This window comes from Marmota marmota, unplaced genomic scaffold (assembly GCF_001458135.2).
Source record: "Marmota marmota marmota unplaced genomic scaffold, marMar, whole genome shotgun sequence".
NCBI lineage: Eukaryota > Metazoa > Chordata > Mammalia > Rodentia > Sciuridae > Marmota > Marmota marmota.
The window spans coordinates 29,483,940-29,505,279 of NW_026000174.1; the positions used below are offsets into that span (position 1 = coordinate 29,483,940).

The 21,340-nt window shown below is 38.6% G+C and overlaps 1 protein-coding gene and 1 non-coding gene across 2 annotated transcripts; both read right to left on the reverse strand.

Moving 5' to 3' along the window:
• Positions 1 to 16,917: 16,917 nt before the first annotated feature.
• Positions 16,918 to 19,542, reverse strand: Rps13 (ribosomal protein S13). The gene is made up of 6 exons (XM_015477669.2): positions 19,436 to 19,542; positions 19,242 to 19,290; positions 18,987 to 19,065; positions 18,062 to 18,231; positions 17,508 to 17,608; positions 16,918 to 16,995 (listed from the first exon to the last, which is right to left on the reverse strand). Exons 1-6 carry the CDS (start codon positions 19,456 to 19,458, stop codon positions 16,962 to 16,964), a joined length of 456 nt encoding a protein of 151 aa, XP_015333155.1. The 5' UTR covers positions 19,459 to 19,542; the 3' UTR covers positions 16,918 to 16,961.
• LOC125612199 lies at positions 17,171 to 17,260 on the reverse strand. The gene has a single exon (XR_007342536.1). It is a non-coding gene; the product is annotated as a small nucleolar RNA SNORD14 (small nucleolar RNA).
• Positions 19,543 to 21,340: the final 1,798 nt, after the last annotated feature.

Below are 21,340 nucleotides of genomic sequence, written 5' to 3' on the forward strand. Positions count from 1 at the left end.
GAAACTCCTCATGGTGGCACATGCCTGTGATCCCAGCTACTCAGGATGCTAAGGTAGGATGATCACAACTTTGAGGCTAGCCTGGGAAACTTAGTGAGACCCTATCTCAAAAATAAAAATTTTAAAAAGAGCTAGGGATGTAGCTCCACGGTAGAGTGCTTACCTAGCATATATGAAGCCCTGGGTTTATTTCTTAGTACAAGAGGAAAAAAAGAAGAAGAATTGTACTTGCATCCTTTCCCCTTCCTCATTTTCTCCCACCAGCAGTATCCACATTCATTCATTCAATTAATAAATAATAATTTAATATGTATTGTGTGCTAGGTATGTTCCCATATGAGCTGCATATACAGTCCCTGCCTACATAGACTTAAGCATTCCTACCCCCAGCACATTTCAATTTAATTCCTGTCTCCTAGGCCATCTCTCTTGACAAACTTAAAGGACTCTCTTACTGTCCTCCTTAAAAACTGGACCTAAATTTTCTTTTTTTTTTTTTTTAATATTTTTTTATTTTTTGGCAGACAAAACATCTTTGTTTGTATGTGGTGCTGAGGATCGAACCCAGGCCACACGCATGCCAGGCGAGCGCGCCACTGCTTGAGCCACATCCCCAGCCCCTGGACCTAAATTTTCCATCCAGGCATCAACCCACCCCCCCAACCCCCCACCCCTGTGATAATTTCTGCAGAGGCTTGAGAGGAGCCAGGGCCCATGTTCTGCTGCCCTCTGGTGGATTCTATAGCAGCTCAGGGCTGGTGCCTGGGCCCCTCTTTAGGGACTGCCCATCTCCCCTTTGGCATCTATTCCCCTTCAGCTGGCCCAGGCCTCAAGAGTCTGTGTACTCAAAGCATACTGGCTTCCTGGATCTGGGTTCAGGTCTATTATCTGTGAGACCCTAACTTTGAGCTTAAATGTTTCTAAAGGTCGCTGTCTTTGTACAATCAGTGCTATCTGAAGATAGTAGTACTGCCCTGTGTGTGACAGCAGGTGAAATACCTTTAATAGAATTCTTCCATTCTTTCTTTTATTCTTTGTTTTCATCTTGTGCTAAAAGCAATTCATACCTTTATAGAAACATGAAATTAAACATGCAAAAGAGTGATTCAAACAACTTCCATAAGTCCGCCTAAAGATGGTTTTATCTCTTTCCATTTCTTGTATATATTGATGGGAGTTGTTGTTACATATTCATACATGCACACAATATAGCAGTATAATTTGGCCAATATTGCTCCCCAACACTTACCCTCCCTCACCAACTCCCACTCCCTGGTCCCTTTCGTCTACTGATCTCCCTTCCATTTTCATGAGATTCCTGCCCGCACACCTTTCTTTTTCTTCTCTAGCTTCCATGAGGGAAAACATGAATGACCCTTAACTTTCTGAGTTTGGCTTATTTACTTAACATATGATTTCTAGCTCCATTCATTTTCCTACAAATGACATAATTTCATTTTTCTTTATGACTGAATAAAACGCGTATTCAGTTTTATACCACATTTTCTTTTTCCATTCATCTGTTGATGGATACCTAGGCTGGTCTCATAGTTTGGCTATTGTGAATTATGCTGCTATAAACATGGGTATACATATGTTACTGTAGTAGGATGACTTTAATCCTATAGGATAAATACCAAGAAATGGCATAGCTAGGTCATATAGTCTTTCTGTGCCTAGTCTTTAAGGAACCTCCACAATGGTTGTACTAATTTACAATCTCACCAACAACATAAAAGTGTTTCTTTTTCTCCACATCCCCTAGAGATGATTTCTGCTTGTACCTGGAGCAGAAAAAAGGGAAAATGGCAACTAAGCCAGGAGCCAGAAGACCTGTACTTTAGTTCTTCCCTCCCCACTGTGTGATCCTGAACAAGTCTCTTCTGGAGTCTCAACTTACCCATATACAAAATGAGCCCTTCATTAAAATACCTCCTTCTGGCTTTACTCCTCTGTGATTCTAAATCTGTGGTCCACCAATCCCAGATATGCATCAGGATAACCAGGGAAACCTTTGAAAAATACAGATGTTTGGTGCCCCCATCCCATTCTATTTGAGCTCTGCTTTCTGAAGCAGTCATACACGTATATGCACAATTATTTTATTTTATTTGTTCTTTTTAAATATACATGACAGTAGAATGTATTTTAGCATGTTATACACACATAGAGTATAATTTATTCTAATTAGGATCCAATTCTTGTGGTTGTACATGATGCGGAGTTACCCTGGTTATGTATTTAAATACAAGGATAGGAAAATTATGTCCCATTAATTCTACTGTCTTTCCTATTATCCTCCCCCTGCACAATTATTTTTATAAGAAAGGAATCACTGTGTATATTTCAGACATTAATTTATGTAAGCAATCCACTACTAATTCCTTAGGTAGTTCTGACTTCCTACTATTACAAATATTGAGAAGCAGTAAAAGTAAGCTAAAAACAAATTATAAATAATTATGAAAAAACCCTGAAACATTCTAAAAATGGACAGAAATGCTTAAAATCCCTAAGAGGGGTGAAAATTATCTTATGAAGCATGAAAACTATCAACAATAAAGGAATGAAAACCCAGCGAATGGGGAAGAGTCATTTTCAATCAAGTCATTATTTCAGTCAAAACATTGCATTCAAAAGACAACTGAAAAAAATTGCTTTCAGCCTGGTCATATGTCTCTGTGTGAGGCAGTCAGCAAGAACTTCCTTATAGTCCCCCAGTGTGCTTCGAAGAAGTTTGAGATCCCCACTCCTGGTGATTCTACCTGGGAAATAAACATCAGACCAACTGCGGGGCACATTCCAACAAATGTTCACTGGTTTTCTTCTATGCCAGCTCTGTGCTGGGCACTGAGAATGAGGTAACTAAGACAGTTTCTGCCATCCTTCCCTGCAGGAGCTCACAAGCTAGTCTAGCAGAGTAGACAGATACATCCACAGGTAGTTCTAATACAGGCTGAGAGGGAAGGAAAACTGGGAGTGACAGTAAATGAGGAAAAGAAAGTGAAAGTTATTACCCTGTCTCTCCAGTTGCCATGGGGCTATGGAGACATAGCCTCCCCTCAGCAAAATATTCTACTTACTTTTTCTCTGAAACAAATTACCCTAAAAGGTAGTGACTTCAAACAGTCGTTTGATTATGTTTGAAGATTCTGGAGGTCAAGAATTCAAACAGGGATGTAGCTCAGTTGATAAAGTGCTTGCCTTACATGCACAAGGCTCTGGGTTCAAGCCCCAGCACCAAACACACACAAAGAATTCAAAGAGAGCCTGTGTGGTGATGCATGCCTGTAATCCCAGCTGCTTGGGAGGTGGAAGCAGGAAGATCCTGAGTTCAAAGCCAGCTCAGCTGTTGGACTCTGCTGTCAGTGGCAGGAGACATAGGAGGGCTCTCCACACTGTGGAGCAACAGGTAATAGTGTTAGAAATAGTGTGACTACCAGGGAGTGTGGGATGCAGGAAATAGCACCATTTTAGCTGGTTGCAATGGTGCACGCCTATAATCCCAGGGGCTCAGGAAAAACTTTTCAGCTTGGAGCTGAAAGTCAACCCTTATCTCTCTCTCTCTCTCTACTGGGGATTGAATTTAGAGGTGCTTAACTACAGAGCCACATCCCCAGCCCTTTTTATTTTATTTTGAAACAGGGTCTTGCAAAGTTACTTAGGGCCTGCCTCACTAAGTTTCTGAGGCTGGCCTCAAATTTGCAAACTCCTGCCTCAGCCTCCCTAGTTGCCGGAATTACAAGCATGCACCACCACACAATCTGGCAATCTTTAACTAAAGGAAATGCAAATGTTTACTTATTGGTAACCAAATTAGAGAGAGAGAGAGACAATATAAAAGAGAACAGTGAGGACTTGGGTTGTAGCTCAGTGGTAGAGTATATACTCAGCATGCCTAAGGCACTGGGTTCTATCCCCAGCACCACATTAAAATAAATACATACATACATACATACATACATACGTACATACATACCAGTGACTAAAGTCTTTTAGATTTCTGGGAATTTTAACATTTGATTTGTCTAGTGGATATATCATCATATATTAGGAATTTGCTAAAAGTTAATAATTCTTAAGTTAATTTAACTAGAAAAACAGGAACTTTTATTGCATTTCTTCTTAAAAACTGAGAAAAAGTAATATAAGAGTCATTAAAGTAGTGACAAGAACATTAGACACTTTAGTGGCCTTAATTTGAGTCTTGAAGTTAATTACTTTTTTAAGCCTCAATTTTTCCTCGTCTTTAAAATGGGGATAATTTTTTCAAGTAATGAATTTAGGCTCCTCCTTTAAATACATAAAGTCTGCTTTTTAGGATGTTATGAGGATCAAAGAAATAATAAGTGTGAGAGTTCTTTTCAAATTATTATTTTTTTTAATATTTTTTAGTTGGAGCTGGGATTGTGGCTCAGTGGTAGCACACTTGCCTGGCATGTGTGAGGCACTGGGTTTGATTCTCAGAACCACTTTTATTTATTTTTATTTTTAAATATAAATAAAATAAATGTCTATCAACAACTAAAAAAGTATTAAAAATATTTTTAGTTATAGATGAACCCAATACCTTTATTTAATTTATTTATTTTTATGTGGTGCTAAGTATCAAACCCAGTGCCTCACATGTGCAAGGCAAGTGTTCTACCACTGAGCCACAGCCCCAGCCCTACTTTTCAAATTACAGGTAGAGGCTGGAGCTAGAGCTTAGTTATAGAGCACTTGCCTAGCATGCGTGAGGCACTGGGTTCAATTCTCAATACCAAATAAAAATAAATAAACAAAATAAAGGAATTGTGTCCATCTACAACTGAAAAAGAAAGAAAGAGAGAGAGGAAAAAAAAGGAAACTACAAGTATATGGTAATGTCCCTGTCAGCATCACCAGCAACAACAGCAAATATACTACTACACCACCTAGTACCTGAAATGAGTAACTGCATCTAAATACAATTAAAATATAGTACCATATACATAGGTGGGACAATTCAGGTCCTAACAAGGATTACTAAATTTTGGCTTTTTTTTTCTTTTTTTTTTTTTTTTGGTGCTGGGGATTGAACCCAGGGCCTTGTGCATGCAAGGCAAGCACTCTACCAACTGATTTATGTCCCCAGCCCAAGGATTACTAAATTTGAGGACAACCTCTAACATAATAAACAGACAAAAGGAACTCAGAGGAAACACATTATGCAGGCAGGAAAAGATTCAGGTTATCATTTATGTATTTCAGAGATAATATTGGGACAACAAGTTTTCATGAAAAAGAACTTTCAGGGTACAAAGATAAGCTCTGAGCAATGGTGAGTTGGAGCCAGCTTGTATGTATTCATAAGAGCCAACTGTTAGCCAGGCATATTGGTGCCTTCCTGTAATCCCAGCAACTCAGGAGGCTGAGGTACAAATTGAGGCTAGCCTCAACGATTTATCAGGACCCAGGATATTCTACTACTGAGCCACCTCCCCAGTCCCTTTTATTGTTTTTGAGACAGGGTCTCACTAAGTTGGCCAGGCTGTCCATGGACTTGTGGTCCTCCTGCCTCAGCCTCCCAGTTCACTGGGATTACAAGCATGTGCCACCCTCACCTACTGGGAAGATGCTTTGTTTGATAGCGTGGTTGGGAGATACTTTCTGGTGACGTCATGTTTTAACAGAGACATAACTGAAAAAACAAGCCATGTGGCACCTGAGATAAGCGTCATCTAGGTAGTAGATTTATCAAGGGCAAGGGCCATAGGAAGAACCTTTCTGTGGCCAGACTTACGTGATTGGGAAAGCTGGTAGATGAAAGCAGAAAGATATCTGGAGGCAGCCAAGTCACAGGAGTCCTTTGACTGGATACTTCCCATGTGTCCTTCCATGTTGCTCAGTCTCTACCTGCTTTGCTACCTGAGAAATGGAGGCTTATGGACCATACCAAGTTTTTTGGACCTCTGGCTTCTTTGTGAGATTTGGCCAGTGGGAAGCACTGGCCAGAAATCAGAGGACAAGAGGAATCTCTATCAAAGACCACAACTTTTATCAGGTGACTCCCACTAGCTCTGGACACCCACACATACTCATGGTCTTCAGGCCCAGAGGTGGGATTGCTTCCTGCCTCTCATGGCTACTAGCTCCAGGGAACCACATGCAATATAATATACCTTGTTTTTATACCTTGTTTCCCAAATTCTACTTGGACCTTTGTAAAGATCGACTTTAATAAACACTCTCTAAGTCTCTCAATTTGAGTGTGCCACACCTCTATTTCCTGCCAGAAACCTGATTTACTCCCTTATATGGCAAGATTAAGGACTTTAGAGTGTCTTCTGAAAGAGCTGGGAAGGCACTAAAGTTTCTGAGCACATGGGACACAATATGACTTACATTGTAAAAAGATCACTTTCAGTGCTAGATATGGAAAGGTATGGGTGAAGCCAGGCACAGTGGTACATACCTGTACTCCCAGCGACTAGGGAAGATGAGGCAGAAGGATTGCAAGTTTGAAGACAGCCTCAGAAACTTAGCAAAGCCCAACACAATTTAGGAGATCCTGTCTCAAGATAAAATTAAAAAGGGCTGGGGTTGTGATTCAGTGGTAAAGCACCTCTGGGTTCAATCCCCAGTACCAAAAACAAAAACAAAAAGAAGGGTAGGAGTGGAAAAAGAGAAGTTTGCCTTTTACAATAGTAAGGGCAAAAGGTGACCAGATCAGGGTAGTTGTAGCAGGGGTGATAAGTAGTAGAATTTAGGGTGTATTGTAAAGGTGGAATTAAGAGGACTTGAGGATCTAGGTTGGTTCCACACTTTAGCTATTGTGAATTTTGCTGCTATAAACATTGATGTGGCTGTATCCCTGTAGTATGCTATTTTTAAGTCCTTTGGGGATAGACTGAGGAGTGGAATAGCTGGGTCAAATGGTGGTTCCATTCCCAGCTTTCCAAGGAATCTCCACACTGCTTTCCATATTGGCTGCACCAATTTACAGTCCCACCGGCAATATATGAGTGTACCTTTTCCCCCACATCCTCGCCAACACTTGTTGATTGATTGTATATCATCTTCTGAGAGGTGTTTGTTCAGTTCCTTGGCCCATTTATTGATTGGGCTATTTGTTTTTCTGGTGTTTAGCTTTTTGAGTTCTTATATACCTTAGAGATTAGGGCTCTATCTGATGTGCAAGTGGTAAAAATTTGCTCCCAAGATGTAGGCTCTCTATTCACCTGATTGTTTGTCAAAAAGAAGTTTTTAGTTTGAATTCATCCAATTTATTGATTTTTTTTTTAATTTTTTTTTTTTAGTTGTAGATGGACACAATACTTTTATTTATTTTTATGTGGTGCTGAGAATCAAACCCAGGGCCTCGCATGTGCTAGGCGAGCACTCTAACGCTGAGCAACAACCCCAGCCCCTAATTAATTGATTCTTGATTTTAATTTTTTGCTATAGGAGTTTTATTAAGGAAGTTGGGGCCTAATCCAACATGATAAAGATTTGGGCCTACTTTTTCTTCATAGGTGCAGTGTCTCTGGTTTAATTCCTAGATCTCTGATCCACTTTGAGTTGAGTTTTGTGCATGGTGAGAGAACAACCAAGATGCCCTTCAGTAGATGAATGGATAAAGAAAATGTGGTATATATACACAATGGAATATTACTCAGCAATAAAAGAGAATAAAATCATGGCATTTGCAAGTAAATGGATGGAGCTGGAAAATATAATACTAAGTGAAGTTAGCCAATCCCAAAAAACCAAGTGCCAAATGTTTTCTCTGATATAAGTAGGCTGATTAATAGTGGGCTTGGGAAGGGGGCATGGGAGGATTGGATGACAAAGGGGTGGGAGGGGGCATGAGGGTAAAAATGATAGTGGAATGAGATGGATATCATTACCCTAAGTACATGTATGAAGACATGTATGGTATGAATATACCTTATATACAACCAGAGATATGAAAAATTGTGCTCTATATGTGTAATATGAATTGTAATGCATTCTACTGTAATATATAACAAATTAGAATAAAAATAAATAAAAAATAAATTACTGTATTAAATTTAAAAAAAAAAGAGGACTTGAGAATCAACTTGAGGGAGAGGGAGGGAGGGATATGTGGGGGTGGGGGGCAAGAAAGACTAAGGTTTTATGCCTGAGGATGAATTAAGTTGCCATTCACTGAGATGGAGCTATCTAGGCAGCAAAAATCAAGCATACAAAGTTGAGTTTAGAGCATAGGAAGTTCAAGTGTTTATGCAACTGTGGATGTGAAATAGACAGATGCACATCTAAGTATGGAGATCAGGGAAAGTCTGTCTGCCCAGTAGGTGTGAATTTGAGTAATCTTAAAGATAGTATTTGAAACCATAGACCAGATGAAGTTAACTTTGAGTTGATATAAAGAGAGTAAACAGGGCTGGGGATGTGGCTCAAGCAGTAGCGTGCTAGCCTGGCATGTGTGCGGCCCGGGTTCGATCCTCAGCACCACATACAAACAAAGATGTTGTGTCTGCCGATAATTAAAAAATAAATATTAAAAAATTCAAAAAAAAAAAAAAGAGAGAGTAAACAAGTTCCAAAGATTGGGCCCTTTCTTAGGTAACTTCTGAAGAAAAAAGGAAGAAAAAAAAAAAAAAAACAAGAAAGGAAAACATGATGAGGAAAGAGAGAATTTGACCCTGGAGGCAGAAAGAAGCCCCACTTTGATGGTGGAAGATACCAGAATTCCAGGTCTCAAGAGCAGCTTGTCTAAATTGGAGCTAGAGGATGAAGGGTCCTGGGAGGGATATCACCAAGAAAAAAAGCAAAATAGCAAAATTGTTTGAACACACTGAGATTGAAACTATGGCTCACAGTTTGGGAATGAATTATAAATAGGAACACAAATCACTAAGCAGATGGAAAAAAGATAATTACTAACATTTTATGTAGATATGTATTTACAAAAATGTAAATATAGGATTAACAAATCACATATAAAGCCATATAAATGCCAACATAAAATATTGATTTGACCACAAATTATTACATGATTATGAGGATGCCAGGGAAAGGAATATGAGAAAACAAAACCAAGATATCTTAGTAGGGCTGGGAAAGTAACTCATTTGGAGAATAAATGCCTAGCATGTATGAGGCCCTGGGTTTGTTCCCCAGCATTGGAAAAAAAAAAAAAAGAGAGAGAGAAAGAAAAATAAATCAGAGTATAAAGTGTTAGAACTATTCTATTTCTAGATATATATATTTCAAAGAATTCAAAATAGATACACAAGCAAGTCTATGCATGCAAATGTTCATAGCAGCACTATTCATAATACACAAAAGGTAAAAAAAAAAAAGACAAAAAACAACAAGAAAACCCCCAAATATTCATCAGCTAATGAATACATAAACAATTTGTGGTATATACCACATAAAAATAAATAAATAAATAAAATAAAGGCATTATGTCAATCTACAACTAAAAATATATTTTTTAATATCTTTAATTTTTTATGTGGTGCTGAGGATTGAACCCAGTGCCTCACGCATGCCAGGCGAGCGCACTACCACTTGAGCCACATCCCGAGCCCCTAAAAATATTTTTTAAAAAATAGAGTGAAGGGGCTGGGGTTGCGGCTCAGTGGTAGAGCACTTGCCTCACACGTGCGAGGCCTTGGGTTTGATCCTCAGCACCACGTATAAATAAATAAAATAAAATTATAAAAAAAAATTTAAAAAATGGAAATGAAGAGGAGCTGGAGTTGTAACTCATTAGTAGAGCACTTGCCTGGCATGTGTAAGGCACTGGGTTCGATCCTTGGCACCACATAAAAATAAATAAAAATAAAACAAAGATATTATGTACATCTACAACTAAAAACAAAAAATAAAAATAAAAAATTAGAATGAAGAGCCGAGTGTGGTGGCACAAGCTTGTATCTCAGTGACTCAGAGGCTGATGCAGGAGGATTTTGAGTTCAAAGCCTGCCTCAGCAACTTAGCAAGGCCCTGAGCAACTCAGTGAGGCCCTGTCTCTAAATAAAAATTTTTAAAAGGGCTGGGAATGTGGCTCAGAGGTTAATCACCTCTGAATTCAATTCCCAGGACCAAAAAAAAAAAAAAAATGAATGTGAAGTACTAATACATGCTACATGAAGAATTCTGAAAAACATGCTAAGTGAAAGAACTCAGACACACACACAAATCACATATTATATGATTCTATGTATATGAAATATCCAAAATGGGTAAATTCATAAAATCAGAAAACAGATTTGTAGTTACTAGGGGCCACTGGGAGAAAATGGGAATGACTTAGTAAATATAGGATTTTGTTTTGGAGTGATGAAAATGGTTTGGGACTATATAGAAGCAGTGGTTACACAATATCATGGATGTACCAAGTGCTACTGAACTGTTTAAGTTAAAATGGGGAATTTTTCTGGGTGTGGTGGCCCATGCCTGTAATCCCAGCAATTGAGGAGGCTGAGGAAGGAGGATTGCAAATTTGAGACCAGCCTCGGCAACTTAGAAAGGCTCTAGGCAACTCAGCAAGACCCTGTCTCAAAATAAAATGTCAAAAGGGCTGGGGGGACTGGGGTTATGGCTCAGTGGTAGAGTGCTTGCTTGGCACATGTGAGGCATTGGGTTCGAATCTTGACACCACATAAAAATAAAGATATTGTTGTCTATCTACAATTTAAAAAAAAAAGGGGGGGGGGACGGAGCTGGGGATATGGCTCAGTGGTTAAGAGCCCCTGGGTTCAATGCCCAGTACCAAAAAAGAAAGAAAAAAGCAGGTAGGATGGGGTGAGGATTTTATATTTTGTGAATTTTATCATTTTAATTTTGTTTTGTTTTTGTGGTACTGGGGATGAACCCAAGGCCTTGTGTATACAAGGAAAGTACTCAAATCCCCAGACCTTCATGCAAATTTTTTAAAAAGAGTTTTGTATATTGTATAGAAAAGAACATTCGTTAGTGACCTTGCCTGTTCTAAACCTACATCTCTTTAATTTTGTAAACTTCTGTATAACGTTTAGACAAAGCTCTTCCAGGCACATGACTGTAATCCCAGCGGCTTGGAAGGCTGAGGCCTTAAGCAACTTAGCAAAGCCCTGTCTCAAAATAAAAACAAAATAAAAGTGCTGGGGATGTGGCTCAGTGGTGAAGCACCCTGGGTTCAATCTCTGTGACCAAAAACTAAAAATAAAAACATTTAGACAAATCTCAAATCTATTTAGCACTAGATGTACTTATATCTCTATGTATATTTAAGGTATCAAGTATTATAATAATCTAAAGTGTTATTTAACCAGAGTTATAAAGCAATCAAGAATTTAAAACAAACAGGTACTTAAGCTGTAATTTCTTTTTTTTTTTTTTAATATTTATTCTTAAGCTTTAGGTGGACACAAGATCTTTATTTTACATTTATGTGGTGCTGAGGATCAAACCTGGTGCCTTGTGCATGCTAGGTGAGCACTCTACCACAGAGCCACAACCCCAGCTCCAAGCTGTAATTTCTTAAGATTTAATTCCCCTAAGTAATAAAACATAACAGATCTAAGAAATTATCTTAATAAGAACAGATAAATATTTCAAGAAAGACATTTTAAAGAGATTAAATTTGATTTTATATCAATACAGTAAATATTGACCTTAGAAAACCCTAAATAACTTAATTGTAGCCAAACTAATCATACACATAAATCTCCTATGATTTAGTTTCCACAAACCTTCTGTAGCTTGGATACTCTACAATTTGTTTACATCCTTAGTTTTGCCATCTCTTTTTTTTCCATCTTGGGCTTTAGGACAAAAAATTATTTTATTTCAAAAATATTCCCTTTTAAAAAAATGTTCTTTACCAAAATATATCCCCATACCTATAACTTATACCTTTCTCTTAGTTGACTTTTTTTTTAGTTCATTTTGAAATAATACTTATGAAATTTCTGAACATTTTGCCAATTTCTTCTTTTTTTCAATAAGATGAAATAGTTGCTTTTAACAGATTTTTCCCAATCAAGACACAGTTTAAATTTTTCGTATTTTTGCACAATTACTTCTGTTAATTATAATTTTAACTGAATAGCCTTGCTTTTAGTGAAGATACAGTAACAAATCTTAAACCATTTTTTCATATACTAACAATTTAGAAACACATTCATTCACAGACCCAAATATATATTCTTATAGAACATAAGAAGTCAAGATTAATTTATATTTAACAATTAATATTTTAGTATATTAACTTACAAATGAACCACTTTTCTTTTTATTTTTTTGAGACAGTCTTGCTAAGTTACTTAGGGCCTCACTAAATTGCTGAGGCTGGCTTTAAATCCATGATCCTCCTGCCTCAGCCTTCTGAGCTGCTGGGATTACAAGTGTGCTCCATCATGTCGGGCAAAGAGACTGTTTTTATTAAGTTCTATAAAATTATATATATATATTTTTTGGGGGGTGGGGGGGGGTACCAGGGATTGAACCCAGGGGTGCTTAACTACTGAGCCACATCCCCAACCCATTTTTTATATGTGAGACAGGGCCTTGCTAAATTACTGAGGCTGGCTTTGAACTTGCAATCCTTCTGTTTCTGTCTCAGTCTCTGGAGTCGTTAGGATTACATGCGTGCACCACCATGCCTAGCAAAATGATACAACTTTTAAAGCACATATAATCTATATTAAAAAATAAACCATAAGCAGGGCACAGTGCACACACCTGTAATCCCAGCAGCTCAGGAGGCTGAGGCAGGAGATCACAAGTTCAAAGCCAGCCTCAGCAACAGTGAGGCGTTAAGCAACTCAGTGAGATCCTTTCTAAATAAAATACAAAATAGAAATGGGGATATGGCTCAGTAGTTGAGTGTCCCCAAGTTCAATCCCTAATATCCCTTTTCCCCAAAATAAATAAATAAAATACAAAAGGGGGCAGGGGCTATGCCTCAGTGGTTGAGGAGTACCCCTGAGTTCAATCCCCAGTATCAATAATAGTAGTAATAAACCACAAATTGGATGTGGTGGCACATGTCTGTAAATCCCAGCTACTCAGGAGGTAGGAAGATTACTTGAGCAATTTAGCAAGATCCTGTCTCAAAATAAAATTTAAAAAAGGGCTGGGAACTTAGCTCAAACGTAAGGTACTTGCCTAGCACATGTGACTATGGGTTCAATTCCCAGTATCACAAGAACGAAATAATAAGCTGGGTGTGGTGGCATATCTGTAGTTCCAGCTAGTTGGAAGGCTGCAGAGAGTCCAAGAGGTTTTGGTGTGTGTGGATTGAACCCAATAGAACTTTACCACTGAATCATACCCCTAGCCCTTGTGAGAACAGGGTCTAGCTAACTTGTGTAGGCCACCTTTGAATTTGGGATCCTCCTGCCTTAGGCTCCCAGGTCCTTGGGATTACAGGTATGCACTACCACACCCAGCTCTGCTCATGAATTTTGAGATCAGACTGGGCCACTGACAGGTATCCATCCTTTAAAGATTATTTTTCAAAACAGATGGGTAGATGGGGCTGGGAATATAGCTCAGCTGGTAGGTATAGTGCTTGCCACTTGCTTTGCATTCACAAGGCCCGGGTTCAATCCTTAGCACCAAAAAAAAAAAAAAAAAGGCACATGGAAATGCTTTAAAAATAGTTTTTCTTCTTTTACAGGGCTGGGGATTGAATCCAGGGCATTCTACCACTTTTACTTTTTGAGACAGGATCTCACTAAATTACTGAACTTACCCTCAAACTTGTGATCCTACTGCCTGCCTCTCAGTGCTTGTGATCAAGTAACACAAAGTAATCTAAAGTTAGGTCACAATGCCTAGTCACTCACCTTCCTTCATATTATACAAGTACTATGTTTAGGTCATTGCATTAACACTTTATTCCAGCATGTTGTTATAATTATCCTATTTTATTATTCATTATAATTCATCTCCTACTGTGCCAAATAATAAAGTTTTATCATAGGCATATATGTATAGGAATAAAACATAACATATAAAAGGTTCAGAATTATCCAGGGTTTCAGGCATCCTCAAAGTGGGTTAGGAATGTATCTTCTGAGGATAAGGAGGGATTCCCATTAGGCATAATCTAAAAATATGAATAAAAGTAGAGTAGAATAGTGGTTACCAGAGACAGGTGTGCTGGGAAAAGGGAGATATTGGTTAAAGGGAACAAAGTGCCAGGAGTAAATTCTGATTAGCTACTACACAGCAAGATGACTACAGTTAATATTGTATCTCAAAACTACCGAGAGTGGAATTGAAATATTCTCACCACAAAGAAATGACATGTTAATTAGTGTGATTCTGTCACTCAACAATGTATTCATGTATTGAAGTACATTATACACCGCATATACTAGTATGTTTATATATACTTATTTGTCAACAAGTTTGTATATAATATAAAACATAATATTAAAAAAAAAAATTACTGGTGGCCCACATCTGTAATCCCAGCAGCTTGGGAGGCTGAGGAAGAGGATCATGAGCTAAAAGCCAGCCTCAGCAACCCAGCAAGGCCCTGCCTCTAAATAAAATATAAAAAGGGCTCGGGATGTGGGTCAGTTGTTAAGCCCCATGGGGTTCAACCCCTGGTATATTAAAAAAAAAAAAAAAAATCACTAGGGAAAAAAGTATCATTAGGGACAATATAAATGAAACCAAACTTTGATAAGACATGAGAAAGGGTTGATAGGAATGGTCCAAAAAGGAAATTGAAAAAAAAAAAAAAAATCCAACCACCAGGCAACTCATAAAAAATAAACAAATCAAAGAAATGTACATATGGACGGGGGTGTAGCTCAGTGGCAGAGTGCTTACATGCCAGAGACCCTGGGTTTTCAAAAAGCAGTTTTGTAAAATATATATTCAAATACATAAAATGTATATACACCTCAAATCTCATTTCTCCAAATTTATCTTGACACAACTACAAGACAAATTACAGGACATAGCATCTTCACTAAACTATGAAGTATCCATAACCAGGAAACAATTTAAAAAAGAAAGAAACCAACAGACTACAGGATACAGGTAGTGTACTGCCCATGAGCAAGGCTGTATACAGTGTTTCCAAGTAGATTATCCGGATGGATGGTCACTAGACTGGTTCAAAATATATTAACTACCATTACCACTACATAAGTATCCAATGTAATCCTCACAATATATTGAGATTTCAGTTCCCAAACCAAACACAACTTTGGCAGGGCTCTTTCTGAAAATCAAGTTTGACTGTTCCCCTGACTATAATTAAAAGGAATGCATTTACTTCCTTTCCCCTGCATTGCTTTACATCTAGTGTATTATTCATTTTATTTAAAAAGCATTAGAAACCCTATATCATGTAGTCATTTTTAATACTTCCAGCATTTGTTCTTATTGGCCAGAATTATAAATATGCAAATACTTGCTTTCAAACAAAGTGCTCCTCCTGGCTAGTTTTTGGTTTATGGTCTTAAGCTTATCAAATGTGTCCATTTAGGATGTGAAAAATGTTTTACTTGCTCATTATTCTTAAGAGATGTGTGCTGATTGTGCCACTGGAGCTCCATGAGATGTTTTTTTATTATGATAAGTTTATTTCTTAGCTTATGACAGTTAACCAATTTAAAGACATGAACACAAACACTTGGAATTAAAAATGTACACCTAATGCTACCAAAAAGGCAGTACACTGATGGATGCTTTCCAAACCTGTTTGTCTTCTTTGTGAACCCCTTAGGGAAAGTGAAATAGTTCTCATACCTAGACACAAAATGATGGATATGTCAACACTACATGAGAACCCACAAGACTTGGAGATCTGTACCTGCAGCTAGCACTATCCAGGCTCTCAATGCTAAGTTATGACATTGGTTTCTTGAAAACATGGGGTTTCACCTACTGATCTGAACAATTTTTATTAGTGATTAGAGTAATGCTGAAGTAAAAGGCTACTAGCAACAAATGCACCTGTAGTTCCTAAATACTTGGATGGGTCACTTTCTTCATGTTCAGCATCCTTAAATTTGTTGCAGTGACAGACCTAACTAAAAGAATTTCTTAAAGGTTGAAATCTAAACTTGTTAAACTTTTTATTTAATTTTCTATTATTCAAGTGATAAATTTCAACTGCTGCTGTTAAAAAACAAAACTATTAAATATAATTATTTAAGTGGTAAACTTAGAAAAAAAGGTGGTACATACAAATGCAATACTGATTCAGTCTATAACTACCTTTTGCTTTTTCTGAATTTTTAATAACATCCAAACATGCCATTTGTCATTCTGTCTCATAATCTCGAGTTTCTGAGATGTACCTCTCCCCAGCCCCACCTAGTACTAAGGATCGAACCCAAAGGCACTCTACCATTGAGCTACATTCCTAGCCCTTCTTATTTTTTCTTTTTCTTATTTGTACTTTTTAGTTATACATGACAGTAGTATATGCCACTGTGCCCAACTGATACTTGCCTCTTTTAACATCTATGTACATTATTAAGGATTAGGTAAACTAAATACTCTGACCCAAGTACTATAGCACATGCCTGTAACCCAGCTACTGAGAAGGCTGACACATAATTACATGTTGGAGGTCAGGCTGGGTAACTTAGCAGGACCCCATTTCATAATAAAAAGGGCTAAGAATATAGCTCAGTGGTTAAAAAAAATTGATAATCAATAAAAACAAACAGTCCTTACTTCCTGGTCTCTTTTAGTTCTCCTGTACATATACAGCATCAACCATCAGGTTACAAGCTGCTCAATTAGTTTAAGGAGCCAGTGAAAGAATGAGATACGTGGATGCCATCACTCTGCTCCTGTGGAATCATAATACTAAGCTAACAAACGTTCCTATAATAAAGTCAACAACAACAACAAGAAGATCAACACATAATAATCACTGAAACATACTAGTTTCTGGATTTTCTTTTTCTTCAGAGAAAGAAATACAAAACATACTTTTAGTTAAACAATGCTTTTATTGTTTGAATACATACATAAATTTATGCCACTAGGGCAGAGGCTGTGGATGACTCACTGAAAAGGAAAAAAGGGAAGAGAAAATTAGGATTAATATTGGTCCTCAGTATCCATTCACAGACTCTCACTGCTAATGAGACTATTTCAAAACAGCCAAAATAAACCCAAATAAATGCACCAAACTGAGTTTCAAAATAAGCTCATTGTGCTCAAGCATAATGAATAACATTGCTCACTCAGACATCCAAGGAAGGAATGGCCAACACGAGGAAAAACCTTTCTGGTGGAAACTGCGAATGTTGGATAGCAATCATCATAGTGAGCAATTCATGCAAAAATCAAAACTACATTAAAAACCTGGGAGAAGTGTGAAATGGAATTATTATTCCTATCTCAAAACAAGGGGGGACAAAGAACTCACTCATGGTCCAAAGCAAGAAGCCTGTAAACTATGGCCCTCTATTTGTCTTTATAAATATCTACCAAATGAGCTATATTATATCCCCAGCTCTAAGAGCTAGAATCTTTATTATCAGGCTGATTCCAGTTAACGAAGGATAGATACTTACTATTTCCAATTTGGGGGAAGGACCCGCTTGGTCTTATAATACCGAGCCAATCGGTGAATTCGGCTCTCTATCAGAATCAGGCGGAATTTGGCATCCTTATCCTAAAAATAAAATTCAATACAATTAAAAAAAAAATTAGTGCAAATAATTAATTTCACAAGGGAATGTAGAGCTGCCATGCACTTTCACAGCTGGGCCAGGTGTGGTGGTGCATGCCTGTAATCCCAGCAATCTGGGAGGCTGAGGCAGGGGAATTCTAAATTCAAAGCAAACCCCAGAAACTTGGCAAGACCCTATCAAAATAATAAAAAGGACTGAGGACTTGGCTCAGCGGTTAAGCACCAATACCAAAATAAACATTAAAAAAAAAGTCCACCAATATTTTTGAGGGAGGGGGAAAAAAATCTCTGGTAGATTTTTACTTAAAAGTAACTGTAATCCTGCCTAACTTTGTGTCCTAAGTCACCTTAAATAATTCAAATCAGATGCATACTCACTAAAGTAAGTTTGTATAAGCAAGTCTACTTAGTAACAGATTTTATCTACCCTCTTACCTTTCTATTCCTCTCAAGATGCTTTCGAACAGCAACTGCTTTCTTAATTAAATGATAGAGATCCTCAGGAAGATCAGGGGCAAGTCCTTTGGACTTCAGGATTCTCAAGATCTTATTGCCAGTCACAAAACGTACTTGTGCAACACCATGTGAGTCTCTCAGTATCACACCTAAAAAGAGAATCACATGATGTAACTTTCAACAAACACCAAATGCCAAATGCACATTAGGATTAGGTTCAGAAGGCAAGTCACCTTCCTATCTCTAAGATGGGGTCTACTTTGATAAATCACAGAAACCAATATGAGAAAGCAAGCAAAGATCATGCAGACATCCAAAGAAGGTTTGCCTAACACTAAGGGAAACCTTTCTGGTGGAAACTGCAAAATGTTGAAAGACCATCATCATAGTTTGCTGGAATACAGCTGAACACACATATAAATCCATTTGTTTTTACAAACATCATTTCTTTAAAATCTTGTTACTTATGATCACCTAATAGTTTATTAAATGTTCTTTTAGTATGTCATACTTCCACTAGATTATAAGCTCTATAAAGTAAGATATTTTGCCTTTTTAATTTTCTAGAACCCAACATATAGCAGGAAAATATTTGGCACTTGCAATGAAGTGTGTCAAACACACTGTGTAGCCAGTTACAATTTCTCTCTTTATAGTTATAAAACTTGGAGAGAGTTTTTTAGCTACACCATACCTCAGCTTCTGCAAGAGTAAAATAGAAAAAACTATTAACATTTACTTCAAATTACTGCCATAAGATTTTAACTTGAAAACTCAACAAAAAGTAAAGCCAGAAAAGCGGCTAAATTATTTTGAGGGCACGTATGAGGCATATTTGTGCAGGAACCTTTTTCTGCAAGTCAAAAAAGGCCATAGAGTATGCATTAGACACGAACACACTCACCGATCTGTGAGGGAGTCAGACCCTTCTTAGCCAGTTTGTAAATCTGCTCCTTCACGTCGTCAGATGTCAACTTCAGCCACTATTTATGCAACAAAAAATGGCCTTAGGATGAGAAAGGATGGATGGCGCCGAAGCACGATGGCCCCCTCCACCCTCAAGACTTGTGCACACGTCTCCACACCCCGGAGTCGCCTCCCTCGAGGAACGAATTCCACTCTAATCCCCACCTTCTCCCCAGTCCCCAGTGCTACTTACGGTGGGGACGCTACGGCGATAGGGCAGAGCCGACTGGGACAGGCCCTTCCTGTGGAGAGAAGCAGACGGGGTTAGGTGGCGGCCTGTGCTACAGCACCCCAGAACATCATCCCCTCAAACTGCAGCCCACCCTCTCTCCTCTCCCTTATCCCTGCGACCCAATTCCGCAATCCGACTCCAAGCCACGCGCTCACCCGGGAGCATGCATGCGACCCATGATGGCGGCAGTTAAGGACCAAAAAGAGAGTGAGGGTGGAAACGCCGCAGGAAACCACCCCGCACGCAGGAAGTGACCTCATACGTCCCCACTTCCTCTCAGGGAGAGAGCGTGTCTACGCTTCACAGCCACCGGCGACGGCGTGACTACATATCCCAAAATGCATTTCGGCGTGCGTCTGCGTCCGCGTTTGAGACAGCAAGACGCAGCCCAGAGACCGTCGGAGTATGGGCTGTTTTGCAGGCAGAGTGGGAAATTGAGTAAATCGAAGTTCGGTGCTGCCAGCGCCCAACTCGTACACGTTCAAATACTGGGCAGGAGTGGGGAGAGCTTAGATAGAGCTGCAGGGCTCAGCCATAACAGAAGGTTCATTCCTTCACCAGCGCTCCTTTGCATCGTCCCTCTTCATTCCTTTAAAGGCTGCCCCATCTTTTCATTCAAGAGCACAATACTGTGAATTGTTATTCACATAACAATACTGTGTTATGAATGCTGGACTGGAATGGTTGGCAGCCGCCGCCCTGTCAAGTGCTTCCACTTCTTTAGATGCTGATCTAGTCTCGGGAGAGACCACTGACAGTAAAGGACCAAACCGAATATTCGAAGGACGAAGGTCCTCAGCAGCGCTCTTTTCCTTACGACAGCCTGCAGGGAGCGTGGCTGGCGGAGAAGCGGGTTAGGCAAAGCCTTGCTGAGCCGCTTATCCAAGTGAGTGACAGCTTGGCGGGGCAGGAATGAAAAGATTGCCAGATCCGGGAAGATGAATATGAAAATGAGGCCCTTGAACTTCTTGGGAAAAGCAGCTCTAAGGAAGTTTAGATCTTCCACACACTTAAGAAGTTCTAAGACTGAACCAATGCTTGTACACAATGCGTTTAAAAAGTGGGCCAATGAAGTAGCTTTGTTCAAAACAACAAAACCCAAACCATGATCCTGGAAATGAGGAAGATTAGTTAAAAACAAATTCCTGTCGACAAGTTTAAAGTGATTAGTGAGAGGTTTAAAAATACTCTACGTGATTCTGGGCCCAGTGATGCGCTCTTGGAATCCCAGAGACTCAGGAGGCTGAGACAAGTTCAAGGCCAACTTCAGCAATTTAGCAACTTAGACTCTTTCCAAAAATAAAAGGGCTGGGGATGTAGCTCAGTGGTAAAGAGCCCCCTGGGTTAGATTCGTAACAAAAAAAAAAAAAAAAAAAAAAAAAAATCTCTAGGTACTAAAAACGTCCACCCTCGCTATTTCAACCTATCCCTATTTGCTGAATATATATATATTTTTCCCTCCAAAACATTAGGGACTTCAAACTGGATAATTTCTTTGGGTAATTTTTTTTCCCTAGCAAAGATGTATTCCTATAATTCACCACATTTACATTTTTAGACTAAATAGATAGGTATCTCAAACTTGGCTCTAATTCTCAGTCCCTACCTCTAGCTACCACTCTATACTCTTTCCTTTCAGTACTTACTCCAAAAATACATACACATTTTTTCCTCTCCTTTCTGTAAGATAATCATCTCAGCACATCACAAAAAATATATCATGAATCCATTCTCTTCCCTTCATTTCCACTAGAACCCTATACCCTAGCAGCCTTCATTTCTGATCTGGCAACTAAATACTGTTCTTACTGTGCTTTTACTAGTGTTCTTCCCTGCTTTAAACACAATCCATACTCAACCTAGCAGTGAATGATCTTTTAATGTTGTAAATCAGATTTTTTTTAAATGTCTTTTTATGTCTTACCACTCTCCACCCAATTCCAAACACTCCAGCCACACTCCTTTCTAATCCTGCAAGGTAACATGTTTCTTTTAGAGCTTTTTCTCTTGCTGTTGCTACAGCCTAAATACTATTCTCCAAGATCTCAAGTTTGGTTTTC